Source organism: Rhinolophus sinicus, linkage group LG02 (genome assembly GCF_036562045.2).
Source record: "Rhinolophus sinicus isolate RSC01 linkage group LG02, ASM3656204v1, whole genome shotgun sequence".
Classification (NCBI taxonomy): domain Eukaryota; kingdom Metazoa; phylum Chordata; class Mammalia; order Chiroptera; family Rhinolophidae; genus Rhinolophus; species Rhinolophus sinicus.
The window spans coordinates 17,106,670-17,130,940 of NC_133752.1; the positions used below are offsets into that span (position 1 = coordinate 17,106,670).

At 43.8% G+C, this 24,271-nt stretch overlaps 1 protein-coding gene across 2 annotated transcripts; it reads left to right on the top strand.

Moving 5' to 3' along the window:
• On the top strand, positions 1 to 11,805 carry SMIM20 (small integral membrane protein 20). 2 transcript variants are annotated; one of them, XR_002138393.2, is made up of 4 exons: positions 1 to 239; positions 946 to 988; positions 10,261 to 10,317; positions 11,072 to 11,805. XR_002138393.2 is itself a non-coding variant. In XM_019743912.2 (3 exons), exons 1-3 carry the CDS (start codon positions 131 to 133, stop codon positions 11,107 to 11,109), a joined length of 204 nt encoding a protein of 67 aa, XP_019599471.1. In that variant the 5' UTR covers positions 14 to 130; the 3' UTR covers positions 11,110 to 11,805. The 2 variants fall into 2 exon arrangements, 1 of the variants encoding a protein (XP_019599471.1); XM_019743912.2 differs by lacking the exon at positions 946 to 988 and having other exon boundaries at positions 14 to 239.
• Positions 11,806 to 24,271: the final 12,466 nt, after the last annotated feature.

Sequence of the window (24,271 nt, forward strand, 5' to 3'; positions counted from 1 at the left end):
CCAGCCCCCCAAGGCCCGGAAGCGAAAGCTGCTCCGCCTCTTCCCCGCGGGGTCACGGCCTGGCCGGCGCGAGGCGTGATTCCGAGAGAGCAGGGCTCTTAGCGGGTCAGGGCAGTGCCTGGCGGGCGCCATGTCCCGGAACCTGCGGACTGCGCTCATTTTCGGCGGCTTCATCTCCCTGATCGGCGCCGCCTTCTACCCCATCTACTTCCGGCCCCTAATGCGGCCGGAGGAGTACCGTGAGTTACCTCTGACCCAGCGTGCTGATCTAGTCCTAGTAACTCACCCCACGCCCCCCGTCATGTCCACGTGGGGGCTTCGGAAGATCTTGGCTCGGGAGTCAGGCTGACCTGGGTTCGAATTCTGCTGTGCGCAGTTTTGTGACCGTGGACAAGGGACTCAATTTCTCGGACCCTCAGCATCCTCAGCTATACATAACTATTTCTATATCTAAAAATAAAACCACCTAGCCTCCCGTGAGACTCAAAAGTTGTCAGGAAAGCGGTCTGCACAGAGCAGGTCAACCCTAAATACTAGTTCATACTTATAGTTAAAAACATTCACGGAACGCGTACCACGTGTCAGGTCAGGCATACTACATTGGATCGTTTAGTTTCCACAACCTCACCTTGAGGTAGGTGCTGCTGCCTGTTGTACAGGCGCGGAAACAGGCTCAGAGGGGCTGTGCAACATGCCCAAGGTCACACAGCTAGTGAGTGGCAAGGTAAATATTACAACCCAGGAGCCTGTCTCCGGAGCTTTTGCACACCGAAACGGAATGGTGATGTTGGGGGGAGGCAGATGCAACCCTAATCATCGTGAGCTTGAAGTTTTTTTATTGGCAACTTCGTTTCCACTCCGAGATGTCTTTCGGCAAAAATGTTTCAAACCTAAACTGTTAACCTGGGTTTTGAGTTTTTCCTCTTTTCTCTAATCTTTTTTCAGATTCCACTGTCTTCATTTTAAGCTGGTTGCTCACATGACAATGGTGAATATCCCGGGAGTAATTTTCCTCCTTAATCATTCAAGTCCTATCATTCTAAAAGCCAAACTCTCCTTCCTTGAGACTTACACCTCAGCAAGGATTAGCACTTTGATACATCTGAAGCCATCTGTCAGGGAGAAAATATTAGGCATTAGAGACTCATTTTGTTCTCCAGGAAACCTGAATCATCTTGAAGATGGAAGAGGGCCAACCCTGCCCCTTGAGAATATTAGCAGAGGCTGAAAGCTTGGTGATTTGAAGGCGAAAGCTCCGTTTAAATGCTCTGCCCATTACAAATGCTACAACATTTGGTTTCTTGAGGCAGAGCATTTTAAATACACTCATATTTCCTTGTAGCTTCTTTTCAGTCAGCCAGGATTTAAATGGCCTCTGTGCATTCTGCCTTCCAGCCTATGCACTATGCATGGGGGGTAAATAAGGCTGTGTGAAGCCCTGCATAATCTTATCTCCGTCATCTTTCCTTATTGGATCCCTGCCCCAGGCTTTTATGGTGGCCTCTAGAATTGAACTTGGAACAAGGAGGTCTGCTTTGGATACCACTAGAAAAGTTTCAGTTTTGAAGGCTAGCAGAGTGGCTCTCAGCTGGTGGTGATTTTTGTGCCCCAGGGGGACATTTGGTTCTATCTGGAGACATTCTTGCTTGTCACCACTGGGGGTAGGGTGGGGTGGTGTGAGTGGGCTACTGCCATGTAGCAGCTAGTGGTCAGGGATGCTGCTAGACTTTGCAATGCACAGGAGAGACCCTCGTGACAGAACTACCCAGCCCAAAATGTGAATGATGGCAAAGTTGAGAAGTCCTGGTCTAGATCAGATGATCAAGGTCTGGTTTGTGCCTTGTATCCCAGCAATGATTTCTAGGGAGTCTCTAGCATCTATGGTTGTCTGAGTCGCTTGAGACAAATCAGGCCTTTTAAGCGAACATTTAGTGAGTGTGACCACAATACCTGCGTTTTAACTGGAAGACAGTCTACACCTGTCCACTTTCTGGGTTCAATTTTAATTAATTTGGCCAACTCTTATCTGAGAGTCATAACTGATTCTTTAAAAAGATAAATAATACTAAACAGCTAGTATTTATTTAAAGTTTACTATATGTCTGGCACTTTTCCAAGCACTTCATACATATTAACCCATTTAGTTCTCATAGCAACCCTTTGGGCTAGCTACTGTGTGAGTATCACCCCATTTTATGTATGGACACACCGGGGTATGGAACAGTGAAGTAACTTGTACAAGGACCCACAGCCGATGAGTCGCAGATCTGGGATTTGGACCAGTGCCCTTATTCACTACACCATGACTCCCTACTGCCGCTCAAAGGGAGTGAGAAAAGGAAATAAAGCAGATGAGGGTCTAGATTAGGACCTTAAGGTAAGTACTTCTCTGAGCTCAGCCTGTTTCCTCATCTGTAGCAGTGGAGTTTATAGGACTGAATTTACAGATTTTGGGGTGTATTTACTGAGATAACAGGTGTGGAAACACCTAGTATTGTCTTATATTAGGCATCCCATAAAAAACATTTTAAAAAACAAGGAGCCACAAGGGCAGGAATGTGAGACGAGGAGTTTTAAGCAGGTGGACAGACCCAGGGCTGGCTGGCCTGGCAGTAAACTGGGATGCAGGCAGGTGAGGTGTTCATGACTGTGCTGGGAGGATGGGGTTTCAGTTCATTTCAGCACATCCAACTAGCATTTATTGAGCTTTTCATTTTTTAAAAAATTGAATTTTAGTAATTCCTGTACCTGACACTGTTAGGTGCCAGTGTACATGACCGACCACGCAAGACAGCACTTCTCTGTCTCACTGCACCTTTGTCCTAACCACTTCCCCTGCCCACCCCTTGGACACTGAGCTGGTCTCCCTGTTTCCACCAGGCCCACCTACTACCCATTCTCTACCAGCAGCCACGGTGGTCTTTCTGGTTATTTTCTTGCTAATTTCCACCTTATTTGTATCTGTAGTCAAAGAATGTGGACTATATGATTTTGATTCTTTGATATTGGTGAAGATTTGCTTTGTGGCTTAGTACAGGAAGCAGATTTGGGGGTAAAAGGACAAACGAGTTCAATTTTTGCAAATGTTTTCTGTGTGCTTGGAATGATGTATACAAGTTCTCTGGTTGTTGGGTACAGGTTCTATATATGTTGATCACAGATCAAGCTTCTTAATTCTGTTATTTAGATACCGTGTTTCCCCGAAAATAAGACCTAGCTGGACAATCAGCTCTAATGTGTCTTTTGGAGCAAAAATTAATATAAGACCTGGTCTTATTTTACTATAAGACCTGGTATAATAAAATATGACATCATATAATATAATACAAACAGGTCTTATTTTACTATAAGACCTGGTCTATTATAATATGATACGATATAATATAATACTGGGTCTCATATTAATTTTTGCTCCAAAAGATGCATTAGAGCTGATTGTCTGGCTAGGTCTTATTTTCAGGGAAACATGGTATGTTGAGGCCATGTTATTAGGTACGCACAATCTAGAATATTCTAGAGAATTGTTTCTAATTATCATTATAGAGGGGTCTTCTTTATCCCAAATATTCCTCCCCCACTTTATCTGATATTATAGTTACCAACTCTCTTTTGGTTAGTATTTTCCTGGTATATCAATCCTCTTATAGTCAGCCTTTCTTTGCTCTTATGCCTTATAACCACCCTCAGCTGGATTTTTTAATCCAATCTGATCATCTAACTGTTGGATTGAGTTCATTTTCATTTATTATGTTTACTGATAATATTTACATTTTTTTCTCCATTTTATTTTTTGTTTTCTATTAGTTTATTTCTATACTTCGTTTTTGCTCCTTTTTCTGCCTTCAAGCCTTCTTTATTTTTCTCCCTCTCCTACATAGTGTGAAAGTTTTACATTCTATGTTTGCTACTTTATGATTATTGTTTCAAGTTAGTCAATGGCTTTCCCCTCCTATGAAACAGACAAAGACCCTAGACTGCCTTAGCCTCCCCCACACGTCTCCGGTATAAGTTCAAGTTCAGTCCTGCTTGGAGTTTATTACTCCCTCAACCACCGTGTTTTACACAGTCATTGGTTGTTTCTCTTTACCCACATTCTTTACTCAGCAGTCCTTGCATCTAACTCCTTTCTAGTTTCAGTTTTCTTCATTCTGAAATACATCTGTTAATATTTCTTTGGTGAGAATTTGTAACCGGGAGAATTCATTGTTTTTGTCCGAAAAAATATAGAACTCCGGGTCTTCTGCTGTGGCTGTTGAAAAGTTTATTGTCATGCCCTTTGTTCTTTGAATTTGATTATCTCACTTGATTAAAATACTTCAATAACTCCCTGCTGTCCTCAGAGTCCAGCCAGTGGAGGATCCCAGACGTATTTCAATCTGGAGAATGAGGTGATGAGATTCACTCTCCAGACGTCACTGTAATGTGAAGGAGGGGCTGGAAAGGTCAAGGCTGGAGGCACGGCCAGGTACAGGAAGGCTGTACTTCCTGTGGCCACTGGAGGGTGGGGAGAGGTTGGTATGTGACTGGAAGAAGTATTGGGGGTTGTGACTGATGAGTCAGATGGTAAGAGTGAGCCAGGGAGGAGAATGGCACTCAATTATCTGGCTCCAGCAGCTGAGGAGATGAATGGTGGTCTTTGTCATTTACTAAGAGACAAGAAGGAAGCAGTTTTGGGGGTGAGGGGACGAACTAGTTCACTTGGGGACGTACTGAGTTGTAGGTGTGGCGATGTGCTCGGGGAGGTTTCCCGTAGGCAGTGGGATACGCCAGCCTGGGGCTGAGATCCTGGATCTAAGCTGGAGCTAGAGATGCAGTGTCATCAGCACTGGATGGGGATCAGAGTCATGGGAGGTCAGGGCTCCCAGGCAGCATCGCGTTGGAAGACGAGCTGGCGGTGAACACTGTGTGAAGAGCAAGCAGTCGGGGGGAGGGGGGCCCTCAGGGGAGACCAAGAAGGGCAACCAGAGAGAGAGGATTAAAACAAGTCCCATGAAGACAACTCTTCATGAAAAGAAGCAGGGTTAGGCTTCTTGGAGGCAGGAAGATAAGAATGAAACTATCCATTACCTTTATCAAACAAGGGTAAAGGTCATAGGTCATTTGTTAACGCTTTCAGCGGTTTGGTAGTGGGCAGAAAGCAGATTGCAGTGGATTGAAGAGTAAATGGTGTATTAAATTGACGAAAGCTGTTTGGCTATACGGGGAGGAGAATGACAAAGTATTCACAGCACGTCAAGAGGTGAGGGGGAGTCTTGTTTTAATTTTGGCCTAGAGAGCTGGGAGAGCCAGGAGAGTCTCTGAGCAAAGAAAGATGCTGGAGAGAGACCATCCGTCGAGTGGGAGGTGGCGTGAGATCTTGAGATCAGGTGGAGAAGAGAGGCTTGGACACAAGGCAGGACACCTGTGCCGCCAGCTCAGGAGGGCGGGCAGGTATGGCTGCAGCTACAGTAGGTCTGATGTTGGGACGTTGTGGTGCTTCCAGGTGGTGCCTTCTGTTCTCTTTCTAATGTAGAAGCCCTGTCATCTGTGAGTGAGAGGCACAACCACTGGCCAGCCCCTCCCTCCTTGAAACCCTCTTTTCCCTGGTCTTCTGAGACCAGCCCCTTCTCCAGTCCTCCTGGCTGTGCTCTTTGGCTCCTGCCTTTCAGCCACTCCCCTTAGCCTCTCTTCTTGGGACTTCCTCTTCTGACCATCCCTCATTTGTATTCCCCAGGATTCTGGGAAGACCTAGAAGCCCACAGTTCTCGGAAGGGCAGGGCACACACTCAGGCCTTGAGAAGTGGCTGGCAAGGGAGGAGCCAAGGCCACGCAGGGCTCGAGCTCACGTCAGTGGGCTATTCAGCTGGGCCAGCCTGACTCATGCTGGCCAGTCCGGATGTCGGGGCAGGTAGGTTCCAGGGCCTCTCTGGAATAAGCCACAAGTCAGCAGAAAAGAGGAAGGCTGCTTAGGTAAAATAAAGCCAAAGGGATCTTCCCTGCTTTAAAACCAGGCGAGCCCCCTCTCACGAGATTCCTCATTGGATTTCATGTTGACATACAGTGTGATCCTCAGCTCTTGTCCTAACTCAGCCAGATTCGACTCAGCGTTGCAGAAAGTACAAGGTCAGTTCTACACGTGCTGTCTCGGTACCGAAATGGGCACTCACTGGGGAGATGGCAGTTGGCGTTGGTGGTCAGTGATCCCAGACCGGCAGTGTGGAGACCACTGTGCTTTCGGAAGGAATCCCCAGTGCTGCTTTTAGCTCTCACCCTGTTGGCACAGCAGGGCTTATCTGAAGAGCCCAGGTGCAGGGAGGAGTACAGGGGCTGTACTTGAAGCCTAATCTGTGTTTGTATCGGAAAACTAGGCAGTGATCCTGACTATGGCCTTTTAAAACCAACAAGCGTTTTAGGCCAACCTGTGAAATGAGACCGAATAAGATCATGTTCTGCGATCCTGTTCATTTTTAACTTTAATTAGATGTTCAGATGCATAAAAATCATAGTTTTGCCCGAAATCCTGTGCTCCTTTAAGTCCTCATTTAGGTGACTTGTCCGAGGTCATTTAGCACATTAATTGCTGGATGGACACTAGACCCGAGCTCCCCAACCTTATCTTTTGCTTAATCTTACCTGACAGCAAGGAGTGTTTAACAGCAAAACGAAAGGTTCTGTGGAAGAGCTGTGAGGACCTCTCCTACGTCTCGGTTTTGTGGTTTGCTGCTCCTTGCTGCTCCCAGCTAAGTCTATTGTACAGAGTCTGGATAGGGTTACAAGAAATCGCTTGATATGGAAATGATTCTTACCAGAAGGGCATTTTCCCTGTTACAGGCCAGGTGCTTAGAATATGCTTTTTATTCCTTTCACCATAGAGTCAAATAAGATGCACAGACAGACTAACATCTTATTTTCTCACTGGCATTACATAGCTTCCTGGATTCAACTAGACTCTCCGGTGAGGTAACACAAGTGTTTACGGGATTGGGAGGGGCCACTGCTTCCTGTGGCCATTTGGTCGCCCTCAGCTGCTGGTTCCCACTCGCCACCAGTGCGTGTCTGGTTCTGGATTACCCCGGTGCACACCTAGATGATATGTGTGTCTCGGCCACAGCCCCAAATGGGAGCCCTGAGAAAGCGTTTTTTAAATTTTACTTTTGCTACTTTTAAAAAGCCACTTTGAAGTAATTAACGTGGAACAGTCACAATGTTGTTGGACATCCTTATACTTGTTTTGCAGTTGTGTATTTTTATTATTAAAAAAAAGAAACAAACCAACAGAAAAGACATGAGAATTGTGTAATAAATTCCCGTATACCTTCACCTAGATTTACCAGTCAACCTTTTGCTGCATTTGCTTTCTCCCCCTATATGTAAAATGTAACATATCTGTACACACGTGCACATATAGATACATATGTGTATATATAATTGTATATACATATAATAGAATTATGGTTGTTGTCTGGCTGAACCGCTTAACGGTAAGGTGAAGACATTGTCAGCTTTCATTCCGAAACACTTCAACATGTGTTTGCTGAGAATAGGGACATTCTCTTACATAATCACAATGCAATTATCCAATCCAGGAACTTTAATGTCGATACAATACTGTTATCTAATATCCAGTCTATATTCAAATGTTGCCATTTGTACAATTACTGAGGTTGCCAGTTGCTTTTATTTTAACTGTTTATTGGCAGGAGGAGATGGGGGCGGGGAGTCCTGAGGTCATTTTCTACACCTGGACAATATGGACGTAAATATAAAGATACGTTTTCATTTTCAAAGACTTAGGTGGATTCTTTTACTACCATGCAAAAGTCTGCTGGTCTGCGTGCATCACCAGTTTAATAACAGACCTTGGCCCTCTGACTGGAGATAATGATCCTCAATTAAAACTACAAATCACACCACTGCCTTAGCACCAGGGGGCAGAGTCGGGCTTGCTGAGACACGGGAATGGGGACTTTTCTAACCAGCCTTGCAAAGCACCAGGCCCAGTGCCGCATATTTGCGTTTGAATCATTGTGCTCCTGATAGCAACACGCTTACCACTGAAAAGTCAGTAATTAGCTTCTCCTGATCTGTTGGTAGTCACACCGCGACTCCCTCGTGCGATGTCCTTTTCCTGAGGTTTAGAAACATTTGCTATTTCTCTCATCATAACAAAATAGAAACCTCACTGTCAACCTCATCAAGATGCACTTGCTAAATCCTGAGGGACCAGTTTGTTTTCCTTTTAGCATATTCCGCATTCACAAACAGTGTCTTTGTGTCATATCATGAATTTATGTAAGACTGCTTTGGCCTTAGAATATTTATAAAACATTAATGGATTAAAGAACCAGGGGACGTAGATGGGATGCTAATACCGGTTATCACTCGGTAGGAACTGGTTCAGCAAATCGGTTTAAATCGCCTATCCAAGCCACACACACAAAAAAAAGTGATTGCATAAGGACAAGGATTATAGGAGATTATGGCCTATTTAAAATAAATCCTCAGCCTCTCTCCAACATCATTAGCAATTAGCAAGGAAGTGTGAAGGCAGGGACTCCTTTCTCTTCACTGAGTTCTCCATTGCGTTACAAGAGGTGCAAACCCATTAGGTATTCTCTCCTTGCCACAGAAAGTCAGCTTCCTTGGATGTTTGGCCATCTGCCAGCTGTGGCGCTGCAGTACCTGCCTCTGTAGAATGTGTTCAGTACACCAGGGTGTCTGATTTTCTTACATCCCTAGGTCTAGAATGCAATCAGTTATATATAAAAAAAAAAACTTCCCTCTTCTATAATACTGGAGAATGGACCTTTTAGGTGTGGGAAATTATCTCTCTGTGTCCCTGGCACAATCAGTGATTGGCGTTTCCTAAGAGCATGTTTGAGACACATCCATACTTTGTTGATGGTGTGTTGTAGGGCTCCATTCTCCAGGACTTGAACGTCCTGGGAAATGAGATCACCTTTTGTGTTGAGTTCTTTGAGAAAGCCCGACACCCTAGCGACTCCGTGCTCATCCGCTCTAGATGGAAGAGGTCTTGGGTATATCTCCGTCCCGGGGATCTTGGTTGCAGTTCACCTGTGGCTTTTCAGAGGGGCCCAGTGGGAGCAGTCGGCTGTTGTCTGTAATGGGCTTCATTATGCTCTGTCTTCTCTCTGTCTCTCTTAGAATTGGCTATCGAGATTCGCATAATCCCTATTGCTCAATGTTTTATTTGCCAAAGCAAAACTTAGCATTGATGAAAGTATCAGGTAGGTCACTTAGGATTGACTTTCTGTCACTTTGCTGGAGAAGCAAATTCAATGAATATTCGATTTGGCAAAACCCTATTTCTTGTATCTTTATGCATGTGTACTTTATGAGAAGCCAGAGGCCAGAATAAAGCAAGCGGCCTAAGATTAAATAAGAGCTAAATGTGGATTTAAAGAAACACTGTCAGCCTGATTAAAACAAAGGTCGGATTGCAACATTTAATTACTATAATTTAGTAGTAAACATCCTTTGGCTCCAAGTCCTTCTCCTGAAAAGCCGCCATTTGTTTGTCAAGATACTTAAAATAATAAGTCTTTGTTTTCACAGGCCTGGGGTTTATTCTAAATCACTTAGAAAGATGTGTCAGAGTGCTTGAAGCCCACAGATATAAAATGCTCAATTTCTCTTGGCCCTTGCCTGTTGGACATCTCCAAAGAGATCTGCTAGAGATCCGCTAAGCTGCTGTAGCTAAAACACGCTTTTTAATTGGCACAGCACCTGCAATCAATTAGGGAAACTTCAATTACCCAAACGAAAGCCACCCACCCAAAGATTAATTTTCTGCTCTATTTCCTATCAAAAACATAGCATATTTAGCTCTGGGCCTTGTCCTTCAGTGGAATACATTTTAGACATGTAAACTACATCATTTTCTTGTTAATTGTACTTGTCCCTTCAATTCAGCAGCCTTCCCCTCTTAATATCACGCCCACCAGTTCTTTCAAAATTGTTCTTTTTCTGTTGTTTTGTTGCCTTTTCAAAAATGCTGAGTTCACACAGAAAAGATGTTAGTTGGGAGCTTTTCTTTTGAAGTATGGCTTTCTTTCTTTTACTGCAAGTACCCAGTCTTTTGGTTATAGGATCTAACTTCCAAACCTAAAAGCTTTGCGTAATGGTGTCACTGAATTTAATAGCACTCACATATATATTGGTTTCTAATTGTCTCCTGTCATTGTCCCATGTAAAATCAAAGATTGCCACCACCACTGCCCTCCCTCCTTGCTAAATAGTCATTTCTGTTGTGTTTCTCAGAGAAGGAACAAGCCGTAAATCGAGCTGGTATTGTTCAAGAAGATGTACAGCCACCAGGTAAACTTAAAAACCAAAACAAAGTCTCATTTGTACTGTTGTGTGTGGGGGGAAGGCATGTCTGCTTTGCAATGGGAGAAATCGATTCAGTTTAGAGGCTAGATTGTGATTGTGCTATTTATTTCACAACAGTTGCCACTTTATAGGTGCCACCCCAAGATGTCATTTTAATATTTTACTCCAGAATACTTTTTGCAAGTTTGCACGTTCCTCTTTTGCACTTGATAAGTGGGCATAAAAATGTAACGTGCAATTCAATATGTAGTGTGAATAGCTGTTTTGCAGACTTATTTACAAGCACCCATTTAAACACTACCCTCGTGGGAAAATACTATTTACTTGTGAGCTATTTTAATTGATGTGGGATTCTGCTTTATACAAAAGCTCAAAAGTTCCCTTTATGGCTGGATGGTTAGTTACGTTGAGATGATCCAAGTTGGCTGAGAATGAGAGGTTTCCAGCTTATTAACCCAAAATCTTGTAATCTGTGGCAACATTCTTTTTTATTGAGTTGTTTTTTAACTAGGCCAGATACATATCTTCCTGTTGAGGGGCAATTTCTGAGCCATTTAAAAGTCTGTCCTGGCTGCCATGGCTTCAGCCTTTCCATCTCAGGGCGCCGGCAGCTTGCCCTGCTGTCACATTGCACGTCAGTGGCACAACTCAAGCTGACGTCATTTTATTTGTTAGGGGTGGAGGGAAATGGTAGGAAGTTTAAAAACGAATCCTGTTTTCATTCATGTTTCTTTCGTAGGGTTGAAAGTGTGGTCTGATCCATTTGGCAGGAAATGAGAAGGCCGTCACCGAGTCAGATCGTAAAAGACATCTTCATGCTTCCGATTCTGCAGCAAGTCCAATAAATCACCTCACCATTGAACAATGGCTGGAGAAGAAAACTAATAATACCATAAACGAGTACTGTGCACACAGATTAGTATTTCCCTTCCGAAGTATCGAAAGAACCCTGGAACAAATCACCATTAGGAAGGTTATAACGATTTGGTGTACTTTCTAGAAATGAAGCCATCTCACCCAGCTGTGTTTGGAGATTTTCTTATTATTCAGTCTCTATTACTTACCCAACTGTGCCGTGATATGAATATAAGCAACCAGGAGACTGGGGAAGATCCCTAGTCTGTTTTTCCATCTTCCAAATAGGAAATTTCAGGGAACAATCACCATGCTGAGCAGCCTCATAGGGCTCGTTGAAAATGTTAAAGTTCATAAAATGCTTCGAGGACAAGGCTCATTGTAATCTTTAAGAAAAACAGTTTAGGTGAACTACTGTCTCATTGAAGGTTGCTGCATATTGGGAATAAACAAATATGAAGCAAGTCAAACTAAATGGGAATGCATGCATAGTAGAAATCAATGTTGAATTAAGAGAAGTGAAAATGTGTATATTAAAGTGAGTTCTTTTTACTTCACAACAGTGTAAGTTTTTTGTAAATGCTTTCTTATAAACTCATTAAATTATACCAAGAAGTACTACTCGACCAGGCTATATTTGACTAGGTATTTGACTGTGTGGTGTTTGTCAGCATAGATTCAAGTAAAAATTTTAAAGGTAAGGAGATTTGTTGAGACAAACATTTATTGAATGGAATTCTCTACCAGGTGCCTCACTAGATGCTGCAGAGAGTGAGAATACTTATTTCTCTCTCTAGTGCTGTCTGGCCCCTAATTTTTTTATTTTTAAATTACAGTAAACATACAATATTATGCTAGTTTCAGGTGTACAACGTTGTGATTAGACATTTATTTAACTTACAAAGTGTTCAACCCCGACAAATCTAGTACCCACCTGGCACTATACATAGTTATTACCATATTATTGACTATGTTCCCTATGCTGTACTTTACATCCCCTTGACTATTTTGTAAATACCAATTTGTACTTTTTAATCCCCCTTTTTCACCCATCCCTCTAACCCCATTTCCATCTGGCAACCATCGAAATGTTCTCTGTATCTATGAGTCTGTTTCTGTTTCGTTTGTTTCTCTTGTTTTTTAGATTCCACATATAAGTGAAATCATGGTATTTGTCTTCTCTGTTTGACTTACTTCAATTAGCATAATACCCTCTGTCCATCCACGTTATTGCAGATGGTAAGATTTCATTCCTTTTTTTGGCTGAGTAATATTCCATTGTATATATGTACAACTTCTTTATCCATTTATCTATTGATCGACACTTAGGTTGCTTCCATATCTTGGCTATTGTAAGTAATGCTGCAGTAAACATATGAATGCATATGTCTTTTCATATTAGCGTTTTGAGTTTCTTTGGATAAATAACCAGAAGTGGAATTACTGGGCCCTTTGTCTCTTATTACACAGCCTTTGTTTTAAAGTCCATTTTGTCTGATATAAGTGTTGCTACCTCGGTTTTCTTTGTTTGTTTGTTTTCATTTTCATGAAATAATCTTTTTCTATCCCTTTACTTTCAGTCTGTGTGTGTCTTTCGATCTTATGTGAGTCTCTTGTAGGGACGTATGTAAAAGTCTTCTTTTTTTCCCTTCTGCCTCCACCCCCCCCCCCCCCACTCCTGCTCAAGCCGTTGTTTCTCAGTCTAGTTGTGTAGGACACAGCTCCCTGGCCCATGCTGGTATTATGAGCCTTGTGCTCCACCCCCCCCACCGAGGTAGTCGGTACCGCTCACAGAAGCTCTTGCCGGCTGCCAGCCACTAATAGCAGCACACAGCAGCCCACGGCAGCTTACGCCAACCTCCGGCTGCTCAGGGCAGCCCAGCTTCAGGGAGAGCTGTTGTTCACAATCTTAGCTGTAGAGGGTGCAGCTCACTAGCCATGTGGGAATCGAATTGGCGACCTCAGCGTTAGGAGTGTGACGCTCCAACCACCTGAGCCACCAGGCCAGCCCCTAGTCTTGTTTTCTTAATCATTCAGCCACCCTATGTCTTTTGATTGGAGCGTTTAATCCATTTACATTGAAAGTAATTGTTGATAGGTATGTAGTTATTGCCATTTTCTTCATATTTTTTATCTTTTTTTCCTTCTTAAAGAAGTCCCTTTAACATTTCTTATAATCTGGTTTGGTGGTGATGAACTCCTTGAGCTTTTCCTTCTGTGGGAACTGTCCTTCTTTAAATGGGCTGCCTGATGACAATTTTATTACTGTGAACTGGGAGTTTGCTTAACAGACAACTGGCACAGTTATGTAATTACTGTCAAAAAGAAATAGGATTGTTCCAAAACCAAAGGCATCACTTTTGGTAGGCATTCCCTAACATTTAAGTGACTGATCATTAATAACCCAATAAAAGAAGTTGATTCATTCGGGGTACATTTGACCACTATTTTTCTTGGAGGGGCACCAGGAAGTTGTGTAACTTAAAGTCAGATGTCCTGTGGGTACTTAATTGAGATTTCTTTATGACTGAGGCAAGCGTGTGTACCATCTGCTTTGGAAGATATCCAGGCTGAAAGGACTGTTTGAGTGACATCAAGGAGAACTCTGGGGCCTCCATTGCCTGTTTGTCAGATGGAACAGACTCAGTGTGGTCTCCTGAGTGGGATCTTTGTCCTGGCCTTGACCCCGAACCTTGGTGCATCTCTTTGCAGAGATAAAGGGGCCCTCTGTTCTGCTCCGCTGCCTTGATGTATATAGAAGGATCCCTCTAAATGTTGTCAAGAGATGTAACATCAGGCTCTGCTGCACACACTTGACAAAAGCCGGGTTGTAAGAGATGCTACTGATAAGGGCTGCCTGAGGGCCTTGCGGTTTATCCATCCCAGGTGTGCCACCAGGGAAGCACTCAAAAGAGGGGATCTCAGTCAAATACGTTTAGGAAATACAGAGTTAACATTAGGTTTGTTTGCTTCTGATTTGATGATTTCCAAAGGAGGCATAACATTTCCCAAATGTATTTGATCACATCATTTTTCATGGATTCTCTTATGGGACTAGGGGCCAACAATATTCTTTTGGGGAAATCTTCCTCTAGACTGGTGATTCTCCAATTGTTTGGTCCCAGGACCCTTTAACACTCTTTAGATTTTTGAGAATTCCAAAGTGTTTCTCTTTATGTGGATTATAGCTATAGATACTGTATTAGTAATTTAAAAAAATGTTTTAATATTTATTTAAGAATATCAGTAACAAAACTACTAGGTTAGTATTACATTTTTGTATGAAAAATATTTTCCAAGACAAAAATAAAATTTGCAAATTTCATTAGTGTTCGGCTTAGTGGAAGACAGCTAGGTTCTCACATTAGCTTCTGCGTTTGATCTTGTCACGTGGCCTATGGAAAACTACACTGTACACGTTCATGAGAAAGTGAGAGTAAAAAAAGACCAAAAAAGCTCTAGTTTTAGTATTGTAGAAATAGTTTTGACAGTGCTGAGCCCCTGAAAAGCTCTCAGAGACCCCTAGAATTTCTTGGACCACACTTTGTGTTGGGGTTTTTCTTCCACCTTGGATTTAGTCAGACATTTTGAGAAATGTGTATCTGGTTTCATAAGTTTCCTCAAAGATTACTGTAGGGAACTGTGCTTTGGCATGTCCATATTGCAGGAGATTATAAGGAACGGGGAGAAACTGATAATATTTCTTACTGTCGTTACTGTCGTTACTGAAATGAAGTTGTCGGATCCTTTATTTTCGATGTCAAACTACATTCTGTTTAAGGAAGACTTGGGTTGACATTTTTTAAGTCTCAGAACCAGAAATAGCCACACTGCTGAATAGTTTGTACATTTATCCTGTGAAAAATGATTTATGCCACTTGTTTCCCTCTTTGTATTGGCTGATAGGAAGCTCAACCACATGTGTTGTCCAGCTTTTTTAAAAGTACCTAAGACTTTGTGAAATGTATTTGGACCATTGTATTTACTTCATCCTTTTCCCCCGACCTTCATATTCTTATTTGCTTTGTCACTTCAGCTTTCTATCTGCTATTGTACGTTAGACCCCTCGTTTTAAAATGAGTCAGGGCATAAACAGTATTTATTCACTTGAAAGACCACTTATAATCTAGTAAGGAAACGGCAGTAAATTCACAAAATAATATGGACTATTAAAAATGCCTTTAAAAAGGTTCAGAGTATCTACTGAGGCTGGCGATGTGCAAAGCCTGTGTCCCCACAGTTCTACTCCTCGTTACTAATTTGGCAGGAATGCATCCATAAGTTCACCAGAAGACGTGTACTAGCCTGTTCACAGCAGCCACGGAAATTACTCAAATGCCCGTCTATGGTACAATGAATAAATGAACGATGATAGCCACATGGTGGAACACGATACAGCAATGAAAATGAGCAATACAGTGACTCTCCCAAACAATGCTGAATGAGTGCAGCCAGTTGCAAGAGTAATGCTCTTTAGATTCCATTTAGTTAAAGAATAAAAACAGGGTGAACTAAGCCACACAGAAGTCAGGATAGTGCTGCTCTTAGGAAAGGGCAGGGGTAGTCAGGGGCCCAGGGGGTCTGGAAGGGGCCCAGGGGGTCTTCAATGTGCTGCTATATTCTGCTTGATCTGGGCGCAGGTTACATCGGTGTATTGAGTTTCTGGATATTCACTGAGCTGCGTACATTCCTGTGCTTCTCTAAATGTATGCCATAGCTTCATTTTAAAAAGAGGTGTAAAGACCGGCTTTAAAAGCAAAAGAAGTTCTATGTGATTGTGTGTGGTGTCAGGAAACTTTCCAGAGAACACTGTTGTTCTGTGGGAGGAGCCTGGGTTTAGAGAGGGATGGCAAAGCTTCCCCTGTAGAGTTGTTGGGGAAATGAGGAACACCGTATGGAAGGTGTCTAGCAAACATCTGGACCATGGCAGGGACCAGATGAATGAGATAGCGGATTATTATTAATGATAGCTGATAATGATTATCCTTGATGGAGTAGATGACATTTGAACAGAGCTATGAAAAATGTCTGGGATTCAGACATGCAGTGAGTGACAAAGGTATGAAGCCAGCAAAGCTAAGCAGGTATTTGAGAGATGGTTTGGCTCAGATGCAGGTGTGGCAGGAGACCTGCACCATGGGCTTTGCCTGTCCTGTGTGCACCTCTGGCCTGGGCTTCGCAGGGTGTAGGCACTCAGTCAGTGTCTGGATGGATCCAATAGTCAATCGAAAGCACGAGTGACGGAACAAATGAAGGGAATGGTAGTTTGGACCATGTGGTGGGCAAGTCAAGCTGATAAGTTTTACTTAATTTAGAGACATGAAGTATTGTACGCAGGAAGTGATCTGAAAACTTTAAAAATGCAGCCTGAGCAGTCTCCCCCGAGCAGTGTGAGGCTGTGTTACCTGTCCAAGTGAGGTAAGAACAGAAACAAAGAATAAGCATTTAAAAAGTTAACAGCAGTTCCACAGAGTAGTTTGTATCTTTTGAATCTGATTTCAAACAAAATTGAGCTTGCATTTTGTACGTTTTGCATTTTAAAATTTCTAATAAAATTAATGTTATCGTATTGTACAGGTCCGTAATGGATTGGGTGTTAGAAACATCTGGGCTTCACGCCAGGTAGTTTGAAAAGCACTGACCTGGAGGACGGATCTGAGCGTGTGTTCTCAGCCCTCGCCAGTTCCAGGCTCAGCAGTCCTGGGTGCTGGGCCAAGCCTGGGTGGGACGCCAGGGACGGGCGGTTCACTCTCCTAGACTTCACCTCGCACCTGCTGAGTGCAGGAGGCCTTGTGCAGTTTGTTCTGCCTGTTGGTGACAAAATACACAGCTCGTTGGCAACCCTTGTGCGTGGGAAGATAGGGGCAGCACCCCCAGGGAGCCTGCTGTGCTCTTCCTGTGAATATATGCCTGAAGAGGGCGCCCGGTAACTCTGCAGCTCTCTTCCCTGGAGCGGGGGTTCTCAGCCAGCCAGTGGCAGCGAGGTCACCCTGCCCGCGACAGGAGCTCCCTGGAAGCAAAGTGATCTCCCATCACTCCTCGCTTAGACTGCTAGGTGATGTTTCCCAAACTCTGATCATCTGAACATACTGGGGAGAAAGAAGGAGTTTGCTCCTTATAAGAGTTGGGGAACAGTCTGCAGCAGTCTCCTCTTCCTGGGGTTCTCTCTGTAACCATATATGATTAAAACAAAATGCAAAAAAAAAGGGGGGGTGCTTTGTCCAGACCATTTTGGTTGCAAGTGACAGAAAACCCAACCCCAAATGGCGCAAAAAGGGAAGTCAGTCATGTAATTGAAAATTCCAGAATCACAATCATTTTATATTGTCACAATCACTTTTAAAAATCTGAAAGTCATGGGACATAATCATTTGTGAATGTAAAAAGTAATTATACCCAGAGCCCTCAAGGAAGAGTCCTGCTGGATAGCTTAGATAGTTACAGGTTTTACCTATTCCCTCCCATCACTCTCCCATTCTGTCTTCCTGCCTTTGGTGGAGCTCACGTCACCCCATGACCTAGGAATAGGCATGTCATCCGAGTTTGGCCAATCAGAACATGCAAACTCCTGGCCACAGGGAGTTTGGATTCAAGATGGGTATGTGACCCAAACCAAGCTAATCAGGCTTAGCCAGAGTTAATTTTGCCCGTTGACGTGTGTGGTCAGACGGAAGAGCATCTCCTTTTCACCAGATTTGGAGCTATTGGCAGCCGTCTTGCCACCATGAGGGCAGAGCTGGTCTGAGACTAACACCATCACAGAAGGAGACGAGATAGAAGTCAGGTCCTGAAAATGTTCATACCTCCCAGATTCACTTGTGTCTAAAGCAAGGATATCTCTGGACTAAGAAATTATGTTAATAAATTCACTTTTTGTACCAGTTTAGGTTGGGTCTTTTTTCATGTGCCACCAAGAGTCTTGATAAGGACCTCAATTTTATATTTTAATAATTTTTCTGATGTGTATTCCATATGTCATTTCACCTTAAATAAAGGGTGTGCAACATAATTCAGCCCCTCTTTATGATTTGGGTTTATTGTGAAGTTGTGTCTAAGGGGCTGAGGGGAGGGTCAGTGTTTACTTGCTGTGCTTATGAGATTTTTGACTTCTCTGTTTTTCTTATCTCTACCCTCCCTCACAGCTGCAAGGAGCAGGCGAGGGCTTCGTCTCAGATATGCTGCTTCTTGTCTCTGGTGAGATTGGAAAGCAGTTAGCCAAAATTCTGGAATCTGGCATCAAATGAAAGTAAACCCTTTCATGTGGATTGAGCAGCTCTGGTATGGATAAATTGCAAGGGCTTTGTGACATTTTGGCTGCCCGGAGGGGTGTTTTTTTTGGGGTTTTTTGGTATGTATTTGCTTTCTGCATTGTTCTAGATAGATGAGTTTTCCCGATATTTCTGTTGGTTGAGACTTTTACTCTAACAGGATTTTCACACGAAAGGATTGTGCAACATGAGCAAATGTGCTAGGGTTGAAATGTCTTATTACTTAGCAAAGTTATTCAGTTTCCTTCAAAGAAGGAACAGTAACCCACACCAGTATTCAGAACCTCAAGCTGACCTTTAGCTTGTTTTTTCTTTTCTAAAATAGCCCCTTTATTTTTCAACCTCTAATAGTATACGCTGACTCGCAAAGGGAGAGAACAAAAGCAAGCATGCTTGTATCAGAGGGAGCAGTTTACTTAAGGCAGATGTGGAATCAATTTCTGCAAATGTGAGTTGCCAGCTTCTGAACTTCCCTGCTAAGTGTATGTGCCCTGGAATACAGCAGAGCCATTTAAGCCTCATAAATGAGATGCTGGACTGTTGGGTAAACATGCGTAGGGCATGCAGCTTGCTGCCCTTACTGAGCTGAGTGAAAACCCAAAGGGGTAAACTCCTCTGAGAAGCTCAAATGAAGACATTTGTGTTCAGACAAAATATAACCGATGTCTGGTTTTGAAGTCACTCGGAAAATGGTGATTGATCTTGCAGAATAAGCAAAATCTGCTTTCTAAAATGGCTATTTTTAAATTTTTATTTGTGCTCCCCCTCCCTGTGGATTCACATTACAGGCATAAAATACCCAAACACAAAGCTGTTATTTGTTTTGTTTTCATCAAGAGAGCAAGGACTTGGGTTTTTGCTGGTCCCCGCCTTGGAAAGTTTGGTCTGCGGCTCTGGGGAACAGGTGAGGGGTGGACTGAGAAGCCCCGAAGGGTCACTCCTGTTTCTTCACTAACTAAACATGTGACTCCTCAGTCCATTTTTGCTCTTCATTAACTTTGCACCAGCTCTTGCCAAACAGAGTGGTTTGCAGTCATGATGAGGGTAATTGCCGTGAGTGGGTGTCAGAGAACTTGGTATAGCCGGTCCCCAAGGCCCTGGCCTTTTGAATGTGTTTCCAGTAAAGGGGTGGGAAGTGAGGGCAGTTCTTCTCTAGTCTCTAGGATGCCTGACACAATTGTACAAACACCGTAGGTGTCATGACTGAATTATGTCCCCTCAAAATTTGTTTGTGGAAGTCCTAACACCCCACACCTCAGAATGTGATTCTTTGGAGACGGGGTCTGTAGAGAGGTGATTAAAATAAAATCAGGACAGTAGGGTAGACTCTCATCCAATATAACTGTCATCCTTCTAAGAAAAGGAACTTAAGACACAGACGTGCACATGGGGAAGACCATGGGGAGACGCGGGAAGAAGACAGCCATCTCTAAGCCAAGGAGAGAAACCTCAGAAGAAACTAACCTTGCCAATAAACTTGATCTTGGGCCTCTAGCCTCCAGAACTGTGAGAAAATAAATTTCTGTTGTTTAAGCCACCCAGCCTGTGGTGCCTCACTCCAGCAGCCCTAGCCAACTAATATAGTAGTTGCACTATAAACATCTGCTGAATGTTGTCCTATCATCTTTTGTGAATATTTCTCTAAAACAAAATCTCTTTGTGCTGCTATAGAATCATGGCCTTAGCTTGAGGCTGAATTTTCTCCTCGATTTACTCTGCCTGCCTTCCCATATTGCTCACCCACATGACCCTCCAGTGCAGCCCAGCTAATCCACCCATGGCCCTTGAAATACCCTTAGTGCCCTTCTCTGCCCTTCTCCAGCCCTCTGCCCGTCTTTGGTCCTGTGGCATACCCTCTTTTCTTCTCTTCATCTATTTAAAGTCTACAGTTATTTCCAGACATGCCTTAAATGCTGTACCCACCTCCAAGGCTTCCCTGACCTTGCCATTGGAGGGCATCACTTTTCCCTTTGGCTTCTTACTGCTTCACACCACTCACTTGGCATCAAGGGGCATGGCTACCTTGGATGGTGATTTTTATCACCAGCAGGTGACAACTCTCCCACCTTCAGCTCAGGCCAAGATCCCTGGCATCGTCCTTGCCTCCTCTCTCTCTCTCTCTCTCACCTGACAGTCAACGGACAGGAAACCGATGGACTCTACCATCCCAATAACTCCAGGCTCTGACCCTTCCCATCCCTTCCAGTTACCACCATGTCTAAGCCACTGTCTGCTCTTGTCGGGGTTATGACAACAACCTCCTGACAGAACTCGGCTTCTATCCTTGTCGCCTGTGGTAGGCAGAATTCTAAGATGGCCCTGAAGATTCCCCTCCTCTGAGTGTGTGCAGGACTTGTAAATATGAGGGATGTCACCCCATGACTAGGTTCCTAATCAACTGACTGGGAGGGATACCTTGGTTGGTCCTTACCTAATCAGGTGAGCCCTTCAGAGGGACTGGGTCCTTCCTAGAGGATGAAATTTGAGGTGGAAAGAGAGATTTTCTTCTGGCTTTGAAGAAGCAGCCATGTTGTTAACTGTCTGTGGAGGGGGCCACGTGGCAAGGACCTGAGAGTGGCCTCTAGGAGCTAAGAGCCGTGCCCAGCCGAGAGCTGGCAAAAAAATGGGATCTCAGTCCTGCAACCACAAGGATCTGAATTCTGCCAACAGCCAGTGAGCCTGGGGAGAGGACCCTGAGCCTCAGATGAGATCGGAGCCCCAGCTGACACCATGATTTTCAGCCTGGGGAGACCCTGAGCAGAGGACCCAGCTGACCCACACCCGGACCTCTGACCCAGGAAACTAAGACAGTATGTTTGTGTTTTTAGCTGCTAAGTTTGTGGGGATTAGTTATGCAGCATGGGTAACTGACAGACCTCACTTCAGGCTGTTCTCCACACACTGGTCAGAGTGATCCTGTTAGAACACAAGGCAGGGCATGTCCCTCTTTCCCTCAGAAGCCTCCAGTGTCTCCTTTGTCCTTGCAATAAAAGCCAAAGGCCCAGGCCATCCTCTGTGATCTGACCTCTGACCTTCTGTCCTCTTACTTTCTCTCCTGTTATCTCCGTTCCAGGCGGAATGGCCTACCCACTACTCATGGAATGCATCGGCCCTGCTCATGTTTCCACCTCAAGGAGTTTGTTCTCCCCATCTCGAATTTTCTCCCACAGATTTCCCCAGGGCTCCTTCCATGACCTCCTTCAGAGCTTTCCTCAGAGAGGGTCCCCTAATCTCCACACCAAACCTGGCACCCCAAACCCTTTCACCCTCCTCTAGCTCTGTATAGTTTACATATTTACTGTGAATATTATTCTGTAACACTGTGTATAATGCACTTATTTTTCATGTATATTTCCTTCTTGTCCTGTTGGAATATACACTCCACAAAAGCGGAAATCCATGTCCCTTTCTTCACTGATGTATCCAAGCACCTAGAACAGTGCCCAGCAATCAACACTTGTTGAATGAATGGATATTTGTTGTGACTTTAACTGTGAGATGCTTTCAATTTAGCCTCTCTGGAAAGCTGTTGATGTACCACTGACAACCCCTCCACCTACCCTAGAGGTCACCTACAGACAGTTCCCAACAAGCAGATGCCTCCTGGGTGTCTGACGTGAATTCATGGTGCGAGACAGAATTGCCAGGGAATTAACCCAGGGAGCAGCCCCCAACCAGCGGGGGATGGGAGTTGGTAGAGAAACATGTCAGCTTTCTTGGCCCTCCATGGACTGAGCCCCAGTTGTGCACATCAGCAGTCTACTCACTAACACCCGTAACTGGCTTTTTACTTCACCCTGTCCCACTTGCCCCTCTCACATCACATCCCAAATAAATGACACCTCCCTACATCCTTGTTTCAGGGACTGACTTAGTGTAGGTTCCTTTAGGCTAAAGGCAGACCCTGAAACAAGGATGTCGTTTGAAGTATTATGGTTGCAAGCCACCTTCTTAAAAACAAGCTTTGGGATTAACCAGTAGATGAAACCTCAATATTTACCCCTGAGGAAGATACAGGATTCACCCCCTTAAGAATTTTGGAACCAGAGGACTGTAGTGAGCTTTTATCCCAGTGGATCTCAAGACTCCTTGGGGTGGGTTACGGATGGAGTTCAATCAAGGTAAGAGGGGAGATCTAAGAACTACTCTCAATTTCTGCTAGCCCGAGAGAAACCATCCATTTACCAATGACAAAACCATGTAGGCTAAAAGTTAACATTCATTTTGGGGGGCTAGAGGCATCTCTTCTTGTTATGGCATATTATTCTGATCAAATCTGTTATATAATAGTTATGGGTCTATGATTCATTTTTACAAAGAGGAGGGACAACTTATTAATTCATCAAAGTCACTGATGTTTGAAGGAATCTAAGTAGAGGCTTTAGGTGTAAGGACAGTTGGAAACCACTCAACTAATCCAACCTCTTCATTTTACACAAGAGGCATCTGATGCCAGTAAAGGCAAAGGGGGTGAAGGGCCAGAGCCAGAACCTGGGCCTCTAGCCCCCAGTTCCACACTTTTGTCATGTCATACAGTGACCTATAAAAGCACAGTGAGTGAATTCCACCCATTAGAAGATAACTTAGCTGCAATGACGAACGGCTGAATATGCACACCACCAGATGAGCTTCCCTGTGGGAAAGCTGCATAGTATATGAAATATAATGGTACAGACACAGTCACTCATTCCAGAAGCAGTGTGGTATAATTACATGCCTGGCATGGTACCTAGCACACAGTAGGCTCTTAGTGCCTAACTCTTTGACCTTGAACAAGTGACATGACCCCCTCCAGACCTCTTTCTCCTAATGTGTCAAATATGGGGAGGGGGCGTTCATAAGTTTCAAGTGGGAAGACCTGGTTTTCAGTCTTAACTTTGTCATGGGATCCTGGGTAAGTCACTCCTCTAAGTTTCAGTTTCCAACATCTGTAAATAGAGAATTGATGATAAGCTAAGATGCCTTTTAGCTCAAGAATTCTGAGTCTGATGGCCTAGATGTCCCCACACGCCCCTTTCCAGCTCTTGCAATCTCTGATTTTATTGGATTTGGAATTGATTTGTTTCTGAGATTGATTTTTTTTTTTTTTTGATAGGTCAGGCTAATCCCAAGCAAGCAGCTCAGAGATGAGCAAAGAAGTGTCATGTAGACAAATATGAGCGAGGGCAACCACGGCAGGGGGCGTCCCAAAACCTGTTTGCTTTCAGCCAAAGGTGATCCGTGGGCAATTACTCTCATCCGTGTGATAGCAGTGCAGCAAAGGAGAACCAGTGACCTTGCTCTGACAGACCCAGGAAAGGTTGTGAGCAAGAGGGTTGTTAAAATATAGATTTCCTCAAAGCCTCATTCTTAGAGTTCTCTGGAAAAGAGCAGACTGTATCAGGCGGTGTCTTTTTCCTGACCAAAATCTTCCTAGAACTCTGAGCAGGATGTCACATCACCACTCTGACCTGGCCTCTCTCAAGGTGGATGCTCCCGGGGCAGAAACTAGGCATGTAGGTTTTTGAAAGAACACTGCATACAGTAAATCCTGCATTAGGATTTAATTCTTGATCTGGTTTACAATATTTCTGTGTGTGTGTGTGTCTATGAGGGTATGGTAGTAAAGCAATGTGACTGATTTCTGTTGTAATGAGAATTTTACAAGTGCCCAAATGACCAGGCACCTTGGACAGCCAGGTCCCAGTGATGTCACCCTGGGGAAATAATTTTTAGAATTCCCCTCTCGGGCTTGCTTTCTGGTTCAAAGTTACAGTCTTTGGAATTTCCTTAATGAAAGAGAAATGAGGTCTTTAGGAGTGAATTTGAGTTGCAGA

Bases quoted from the DNA above. Each gene is read 5' to 3' on its own strand.
- SMIM20 (XM_019743912.2), top strand. From the start codon at position 131: ATGTCCCGGAACCTGCGGACTGCGCTCATTTTCGGCGGCTTCATCTCC. The intron at 240-10,260 runs GTGAGTTACCTC...TGTGTTTCTCAG, and splicing joins AATGCGGCCGGAGGAGTACC to AGAAGGAACAAGCCGTAAAT. The intron at 10,318-11,071 runs GTAAACTTAAAA...TTTCTTTCGTAG, and splicing joins AGAAGATGTACAGCCACCAG to GGTTGAAAGTGTGGTCTGAT.